Source organism: Gymnoscopelus braueri (genome assembly GCF_963280865.1).
Source record: "Gymnoscopelus braueri genome assembly, chromosome: 12".
In the NCBI taxonomy this organism is placed as follows: Eukaryota; Metazoa; Chordata; class Actinopteri; order Myctophiformes; family Myctophidae; genus Gymnoscopelus; species Gymnoscopelus braueri.
Window position 1 is genome coordinate 36280357 of NC_137614.1, and position 9643 is coordinate 36289999.

At 43.3% G+C, this 9643-nt stretch overlaps 1 protein-coding gene across 1 annotated transcript; it reads right to left on the reverse strand.

Moving 5' to 3' along the window:
* Positions 1-1936: 1936 nt before the first annotated feature.
* icmt (isoprenylcysteine carboxyl methyltransferase) lies at positions 1937-8802 on the reverse strand. The gene is made up of 5 exons (XM_080443766.1): positions 8565-8802; positions 7106-7194; positions 6385-6554; positions 4940-5157; positions 1937-3957 (listed from the first exon to the last, which is right to left on the reverse strand). The coding sequence occupies exons 1-5, from the start codon at positions 8781-8783 to the stop codon at positions 3778-3780; spliced, it is 876 nt and encodes a 291-aa protein (XP_080299892.1). The 5' UTR covers positions 8784-8802; the 3' UTR covers positions 1937-3777.
* Between the last annotated feature and the right edge of the window lie 841 nt (positions 8803-9643).

Consider the following 9643-nt stretch of genomic DNA (forward strand, 5'->3'; position numbering starts at 1 on the left):
GCAACGTATCTGTGTGGATCAACTCGGGTGTGTATAATGCTGGGAACAGCAGTCCACATGTGTCTCAGCCATCTGACAAGTATACGTACCCGCATAACTCAAATTGGTCCTGTGTCTTGGCCTAATGCTTCATTTATCCTCCGTCATACAACAGCGTCACATGCCAAAATAGTCAATCTACAAGCTCACAAGCCAGTAGATCGGTTATTTTCGGCACATGCAAGGACCTTAATTATAAATCAGGCTTTATACAGTGCTCTCCACAAATACATGTGTGCTACAAATACAGTGTCAGTGTAAGAAATATAATAAATAACCCCCCGTTCGGCCCCAGTGCACGCAAACTTCCTGCATTAAGATGATTGGATCAATAAGATGTGTACCTATAGAGGCCCATCATTGCTCCCATCTTTATTGGCTACCTAAACACACACACACACACAAAATAAGGTGGTGAGGGGCCAGAGTAGAGGGCAGCAGGGGGACGGGGAAAGTGCAGCTCTACTCTCTGGACCACTCCATCCCTACGACTGCATCTTTTGGTCAGTTTTTAAGAATAGTGAGTGTAAACGAGAAGCAGAAATTTTAAATCAGTACTGAGACAAAATGAGGACATCACAACATGAGAAATGCAACTGTTTCTAGACAGGGCCCCTTTTTTGGACGTGATTTAGAAACTACAATAGGAAGAGAGGACAGAGTCTCATTGTGACAGTTTCACATTACCATGCAAGACAAAGCCCAGCTTGTCCGGTAGTTGATAATATACAGCATCTCCAAATGCAGAAGTACCGTCGAACTTGACAAAGTGAAATGAAAAGTGCCACTCCAGCTTTACATTGACATGTCTACTAATGCTGCACAAGGAAAACAGGGTCCTATAACAGCATGGCTTCCCCTCACCCCTTACGCCAAATTCATGCATTCGGAGAAAGCGGAGTGTTTCAATGCATTGTCTACTCTCTATAGTGAGGAGCGACCACCACCTTCCCCACTACAGCAGGAGGCAGAACCGTCAAAAAAGTGGTGCGACAAAATTTAAAAAACTAAGAAACGTTGCCGCTGTCACAGGCAAAGGTGTGGTTACATGTCACATGTAACCACACCTTTGCCTGTGACAGCGGCAACGTTTCACAAGCCTGAAACTGTCACAATAAAACCCCAGTGCACCACCCCTGGTGTAAAATTCTGGAATATGGAAACAGGGGTAAGGTCCATGACAGCGTTAAGTAAAAATTATACAATACAGGAAGAGATGTCATCAATGGCTACATTTATATGTGCACCGTTATGGTCTTAATATTCACTATAGTCATCTATCCCATTTTTCCGCATGGAAAAAAAACTGAACAAAATGATCAAGAATAATCACCTTGGCTTGCAACACCCTTGTTTTTGTAAGGACCTTACACTGCAATATCCTGACTGTTGGTTACACATGTAACCAAATGGCCCCGTAATGGTTACATTTGTACACTCTCAAGAGTTAAAAATTGATAAGTTAATACTGAGGAATTTAATGTGTAACATCACTAGCTAGAAGGGGAGCAAAGATAGGTAGAAACCTGTTTATTTGTGGACACAAGGGGTTGTAATTCTAGTTATTAAAATTGTACTGTACATGAACAGCACATCCCGAACACGTTTAAATGTAAAACCAGGATAGGAGTCAGTATAGCAGATACTGTGTAATAGAGATGGGCTTTTCTTTTGTAAACGTGGTGTTGAGTGGTTAAATGCGGTTAAACATAGTGTGACGTCATATTTATACAAGTTGACATTGCAGAGCACATCACAAGCCTTGGACACAGCATCTGTGTCATAAATGTAGTGCAACTGACCTCCAGACCTGAATGCAGTGAATGAAGCCGTCTCAAGGTCTCTTACAGACAGAGCCTACGAGGTGAACAACGTGCAATAAAATTAAGCAGTCATCTGTCTTTGGTTAAAGGTTTTCCACCCTCCGTGTGGTTTCCTAGACGTCTCAGACCAAAGCCTTTTGTTTATTTTAAAAGACAAGGCATTAAATGCAATGAAGCTTACCGGGTTTCTACATGGATTACAATACGATCGGTTTGCCCCTTAACGCGCTGCTTGATTTGACATATAGATTCTGTGGTAGCCAGTAATATTGTTGGATATTTGATACATACATTGGATACATCCCACAGGATAAAGTATCGCAGCCCTGGACATAGTAAAGGCAGTTCAGCGGTCACTACTAGCGGTGCAAGTCTGCACCTTAAAGCGGTTTGCGTCCCATATTAGAATAAAACAATTGTTAAATCCAGCCTGAGACTGCTGAAAGTCACTTTGAAAAACAGAACAAAGGTGTAACACTGCTAGAGAATTGTATGAGATACAATTATATACAATATTTTAATAATTTATATTATTTATGAGTTTTTTATTGTATTATGATTATTTTCGTGTATATAAAAATTCGTGTTTAAATGTTCCATCCATACTGTGTACATGTAAAGGCAGCCAATATGAACTCAACTTACCTTGGATATTTTTATTTTCTGATTATCATAATCACAATCATCACAGCTTGTGAGTGATCCATAACTATACATCATAACTTATGCCTCCCTCACAGCAGCACCCTCGCATACAACCATGAACCGATTGCCCAATCTCCCCCTTCGTAATACACAATCTCGAAACCTTTTAATAGAAACTGTTGTACCCGATTTATACGTAAAGGCCAGTCCACACCAACGCATTCCTTGCAACAAAACTGTGTTAGAGACCGTTGCAGAGGTCTGGACTGACCAGTTGCAGACTGGTCAGTCCTGGTGCCATTTGGGGATAATGATGGCAAGTAGTAGCAAGGAGTTGCAGTGGTGTGGACTGGCCTTAAAAGGGTTTTGTTGCAAGGAGTTTCATTGTTGTGGACTGGCCTTTAGTTGTACATTGCTTTGTGTACCGAAAATAGCCGATCTGCAAGCTAACAACGTGTCGCACTGCACCACGGGTGAGCTTGTAGATTTGCCATTTTCAATGCACTACACACTATGGCACAACTAAGTATAAATCTGGCTTTAGTTGAATAGATAGTGTGGGGTTTGCGAAGAGGAAGTTGAGAAAGCTGTGTGTGTTGAAACACTACAATAAGCCTGGTTGACTCATTCGTTTCAACTTAAAGATTTACCTGAATCCACTTGTCTACCATAGTAACACAAGTCCTAAGTGAGAAGCAGACGTAGGAGGTCAAGTCACTTTCAGTTCAGTGCGCGGATTTTATATGAAATTAAAAATACAATAATACAACATGTAAGGAGGCAGTAGCCATTCAAATTCCAGCTGTGTCAAGTAAACTGAACCAAATCCTGCTAACAAGCGAAGATACCAGCTATTCTGGTGATAGGTCCGCCGAGTAGCATACTGAGCCACGTCAAGCCAGGTCCAAGTGTTCTGATGGGGGGGGGGTAAAAAGCAAATCAACCTAAAAAACAGACAGAATATGTGGAAGTGAATACACAGGTACTGTACTGGAGGTTGTCATGTCTTTCTAAATGACTTGTTTTTGTCTTTTTAGACTTAAGAGGTTGGTAGAGGAATACGGAACCCAGCTACTGTCCACCATCAGAGTTGTCTGGGCAGGGAAGGGGGCGGCAAAGAGCTTTTCTGGGTCTTTGCAAGCTCCAGGGTCCTCCCCTTGGGGGTGCAGCTCCCAAGGCCATACCCACACGCCGGGCAGGGCCGCCCCCCCCCTTCTTAGTGCCATTTAGCCAAGTGTGTATGTCTCCCAAGTGCCTGTCTCCCGAGTGCCTAGTTGACACGGATGCCTGAAATGAAAGGCAGCCCTGTGGACACCTTCTTCTTGTACTCCACATAGTCCTCTCCAAAGAAATGGATGAGAGTGAGCTCCTCCTCCTCTATGCGCTCACGGAAGAAGCGCCAGCTGGCTAGAGTGTAGCCAATTATGCACACGGGATTGCACAACATCACCTGGAACGTTGGAACAAGCACCAGGTCAGTGAGGTGCGATTATAATACATTCTGTTGATATTTGTGCTCATATAAGGTTAAAGCAATACATTCTGTTAATATTTGTGCTCATATAAGGTTAAAGCTGCAATCGATAGCTTATTTTAATGAATAATGGGCCGCGTCCGCAGAAAGCGTTTTATGAGCTGCCAGAGCATTTCTGCCATGCATTTTTATAATGGTAAAGACACACAGGAGCGCTCATCTTCCCAGCGCCGTGCGTGCCTCCTCAGTGCTCTCGGCATCCAGTGTTTTTTGTGGACAACTCTGAGCGCTTCAAGCTGAAAATAGTTCCAACTGCTCATTAATTTAACTTTGATCCTCCTGGATACGTCTGACAACCCGGTTATTAACGGACTGTTACTGTTGTTTCAGCTAAGCTATTTGTGCTAATAGCACAGATGACATGATGCTTGAACACAGCAACAGTCGATAGGTCAAACGTTGCGGGCGCCAATAAACGCTCCATGCGAGCACTGACATGATATCCAAACGCTCCTCCGCTCATAAAACGCCTTCTTGCGCCCAAAACATTCTTTTAACTGATCTGCAATGGTTAGAGTATGTGGATACAATACATGAACAATATAATAAACAACCATACGTAGTGGTTGGAGGTGGGTCTCCCTACTCTTCCATTGAGAAATGTAGCCCCCGGTGTCAGGTAGGACCCACTCCTGGTTGACAAGTAGTACAGTCTAAAGCTCATGAGGGCAATAGCTCCCCAGGCCAAGCAGGGACCGTCCTCTTGGCTGAGTGGTAGAAATGTCTCTCATGTCTCACACAGGAGACCCAAGGTAGAAAGTCAGGTAGGACATAAAAGTTACGGCTTTGCTATGGATTGCAGCTTTAAATGGTACTTGCACATTTTGCAAAAGAGTACTGCACTGAAGCAGCCCATTGCTCAGCCTTTTAACATTTCTCTCTGTTCCGTGTGACTGACCTGTGTTCCTACGCTCCAGTGGAACCAGCCCACGTAGGACGGGTGTCTGAAGTAGGCGTAGACGCCGCTGGTGACCAGGACGTGGCTGTTGGCCTTCTCGTTCTGGACGATGTGGTTGAAGTTGGAGCCGGCCGTCAGCATGGCGGCCTTGCGCAGGAAGTCCCCGTACACGACCATCAGCAGACCCACCACACTGAGCCAGTTGAGGTGCTTCAGCTCTGTGGAGGGAGAGAGGCAGATGAACCCATTTCATCCACTCAAAAAAGCATGTGTGGTATGTGTGGTGTGGTTCCAAGCTTTCATACTAGACTCAACAGTAGTCACAGTGAAATCCTGTGTTCATTTAACCACTTTAAGACCGGGGACGCATCAGTGTCATTTTAGGTTTCTTTGGGTATTCAAAAATAGCAGATATACAAGCTCATGGCGATAGATAGATAGATAGATATATGCCGCGCTATATGAGCTTGTATAAGTAAGACGCGCGAACGCGGGAAGCGAACACTTTCAACTTGCCATCCGGCCTGAAATATGCACAAATGACATGGAATTCTTAGATATCCCAATAGCTGAACTCGTCTAGATGCTTTTAGATGTGTTATTTTTTTACTGTAGCTGCTATATTTCTCTCAGAGGAGTGTAACAAGTAAGACGCGCGATCGCTGGAAGCGAACGCAGCTCGAAAATATTGTGTATTTACGGACTTGTAATCCGTGTTATTTCACCGTGATGGGGAGAGAACATTTACATTGTGTGTGTGTGTGTGGCAGGCTGTTGTGCATTTTAATCAGAGCATTGTCTGAATTCCTGCACTCTGGCGCACTCTGGCGGCTGCTTACAGGCAGTGCACCCACGTGAGTCACATGGGGGCACGAGCCAATGAGAGTGCGGCTGCACACAGAGAGATTCACACACAAGCCGAGCACGGTTTCATAGTAAGCTCCACTTGCGCGGAGGCGCGCTTTCGGCGCACCTCCTTCCGCTGCGTTCGCAATTAGTCACCCAGGGGCAGGCGGATTTCAGCCACACTGTAGTGCAGGGGCAGGCGGATTTCAGCCACACTGTAGTGCACTCTGGCGGCTGCACAGAGGCAGTGCAGGCAGTGCACACAATACTGCACACAGACAGACGGACAGACACACACACAAGCCGAGCACGGTTTCATAGTAAGCTCCACTTACGAAGGCGCACCTCCTTCCGCTGCGTTCGCAACTATTTTTGAATAGCCAAAGAAATCTAAAGTGACAGATGCGTTCCCGGATTGAATGGGTTAAGCCTGAAGCCAATATACAATTATCATCATATGATGGTGTCGTGTGGCGGATCTACAAGCTTACAAGTTCAACACTTTGCATTGAGACGCTTGGGGAGTTGCTGAACACAACACCTCCTCAAGGACCATACTGTACATCCACCATCGGTGTTACTTTTGCTAAAGCATTTACCTGGCACTGTGAGCTTCTCGATAGTAAACTCCATCCACGATGACACGGCGGCCAGGGTGTACTCCATGCTGTGGTTGAGCAGGAAGGAGTCCAGAGACAGGCTGTGAGGGTTGATGACGGCCGTCACCAGGTACTCCGAGTAGTGGAAGAACGACAACGAACACATGTACCTGTGACGGTTAGGAACGCACTTAGTTCAAACTGACATGCTTCAACGTGATAAGTGCAACCAGTGTTGCATCACATATCGAAAAGGAACATTTCACAAAAGACAAAAATGAAGCCCATTGAGCCTTTCCACATTTTTATTTTCTAATCATGGCATAATTTTCAACTGCTTATCTGGAGTCGCATAATTTTCTATTAGAAAATAATAGATTTTTGGCAAAGCAGATCACATACTGTTCTATTCCCATCAACTTGTGATGAAAGGCAACCATTACCATTGTCACCATGGCATCACTCTGTTAAACCCTTAACCACTTAAGCCTGGCACCTGACAAAATACAGTTACGTCAAACAAATGCCTCCACATAAGGAAACGTGTCAAGAACAGACTGATGTATGGAATAAGTATCATGATGGAAAATGCTAAGAACAATCAAATGTTTAAGAGGATGGAGATGAGAGGCAGTGAAACAATGCGGTGGGAAAAATTATCCACTTTCACCACTGTCTGTGAACACAGCTCAATCGACCATCTCATTGAAATATTACATACCAGCCAAAATGGGTCCACGTGTTTTGTGAACAGCTGATGATTAAGCCACACCCAAAGGTAACACCCAGGAAGCAGGCCCGTACAGCAACCTAAAAAGGAGAGATCGCACCAAAACAGCTATAAAAAAATATTTGCTCATTCAAGCCATTTGATTACTAGGCCACATTGAATTAAGTGGAATGTAAAGCTTAAGGTTCAATAGGTAAGGTAGCATTAAGCCTGTCCACTTTGTGAGCAATACAGCCATGAGAAGCTTGCCCTGGCTTAGTGGTCTATCCTGAGCAGAGTCTGACAGCTGTCTATGTCCTACTCAAGCCACATAATGAGCTTAACTAATGCAGGTCTGGGAGATATTAACTAATATAATCATGATATCGATTTTCTCCATGTTGTCAAGCATTGTACTTTTTACTCCACTAAAATTATTTGACTGCATTAGTTAGTTATTTAGCTGATTTAGATTTGTAATACAAAGCATGCATTGATTAACTGATAAATTATGATTTTATTATTATATCCACAAGTTTCCTAGGGCATTGTGGGCATCACTTCCTGTCGATTTGATCACCGATACCTGATAAAATCGACAGGAAGTGATGCCCACAACGCCCTAGGAAACTTGCATAAGTCATTCCCACCTTTACTAGCTGCAACATTATAGCACATGAACACATTAAAGCATTACTAATTACAATCCAATAAGATTGTTAAATGGGCCAGTCTGCAGAATGAGTACTTTTTTTATGCCAATACATTAGCACTTTTTACTCAAGTAACATTTTGAATGCACAACTTCTAAGTGTAACAGATCATTTCTACTCTGTGGTATTGCAACTCTTAATTTAAGTTAAAAAAAAACGTACCAGTGGTGGAAAAGGGAAAGTAAAAGTATCAATACTGTAATGCAGAAATACTCTGTTACAAGTAAAACTGAAAGTACTCATTATCCAGAATGTCCTGGCCGTTTCACAAGTTCTCAGGGCAAATGTATAGGGCTGAAGTGGTTAATGTATGTTTTGTAAAAAATAATCTAAATCTACAAAACAACAACTAAACCTATCAAATAATTATAGTGGAGTAAAAGTACAATATTTGCCTTTGAAATGTAGTGGAGTAGAAGTAAAAGTACTGAAAAATGGAAATACTCCAGTAAAGTTAAAATACCTCAGAATTGTACTGAAGTACAGTACCTGAGTAAATGTACTTAGTTACTTTACACCACTGAAAAGTACTGCAGATTAGAATCCAATGCACAGCTTCTCAGCCCCAATAGATTAGCTAGAGCTGCATTAGCAACCGAGCTGTATGAGAGCTGTCACTGTCAGATAAAATGACGACATGAAATGTCATATTATGACTAGATTAACAGAGGACAGCAACAGAAATGATAAATACATATAAATATAAATCATCTTTGTGTGACACAGACGGTAGAAGCACTTATAATAATAGGTCTCACCTGGTACAGAGGTCCTCTGTAAAGGAGCAGCAGGAGGCCGTTGATGACAGCTATGTGGACACAGATGGCTATTTTACCCGGTGTTTCGGTCAGATAGTCGAACACCCAGTCGATGTGTCCGAAGCACAGTCTGGTGATGGGGATGAGCAGCACGCTGAGTCCCAGCAAGAAGCTCTTTATACTTATTCTGCCCTCCAGAACCAACTTACTGCCTGCCATGATGGACGTCTATGCACTCCTCTAGTCATCTCTCGCGATAGGATGTGGAAATAATATACACCGTCGTGATGCCGCATCCGGGGTCTCGGAGAAGCTTCTATGGCACGTGACACCCCCGCGCACATGCTCGCATGCTCGCATAACGTCAAGCCCCTGCCTAGAACCACGGAGGATTATTGAAGCTACTGAAGCCTGGTGGCCAAATCTGGTATTGCAAGACTTCAACATTTATAATTCTACTGCGCATGCTTCTATCGTGTGAAACGTTAGTGCGCCTGCTCTATTGGCTCTGATATTGGAGCCAATCTATGTAGTAGCGGTACTTTCGGGTGTTTCATGCGCTTGTGAGCAACTTTCATTGAAGTTAATAGGTGGGAGCGGGGCAGTCCGCCCTCTAGATATATTATAACTCTGTGCATAACATTCAGCGTTGCCATGTCCGCTTGTTATAAGCGCCTTTGGCTTGTTTTTCTGTAAAGTTGCTTGTAAATATTGGTAGTTGCGGGTTGCATTTTTTTGGGGGCTTGTTTCTAAGTGCTTGCTTATTTGGTCTTGTTTCCTAATGTTGTTTAAACCAGTGGTTCTCAAACATTTTCATTTCAAGGACCCCCAAAATAATATGTATTTGTCTGCGGACCCCCCATCTGAAAACATTTAATCATGCCAGGGACCTCCATACAAGATTTGTGTTGTTAAAATGTTTCAAAAAATATTTCAAATTTAATTCCAAGATTTTTGTTTGAAAATAGCAGATCTACGAGCAAAAGGGCTCGCTTCTTTTGTTGTTGTTCATAGACCTGGTTGCTTGTTTCTCTCTCAAAATCTGGCAACACTGGTAAAGTTTTATCATTTTGCATTAG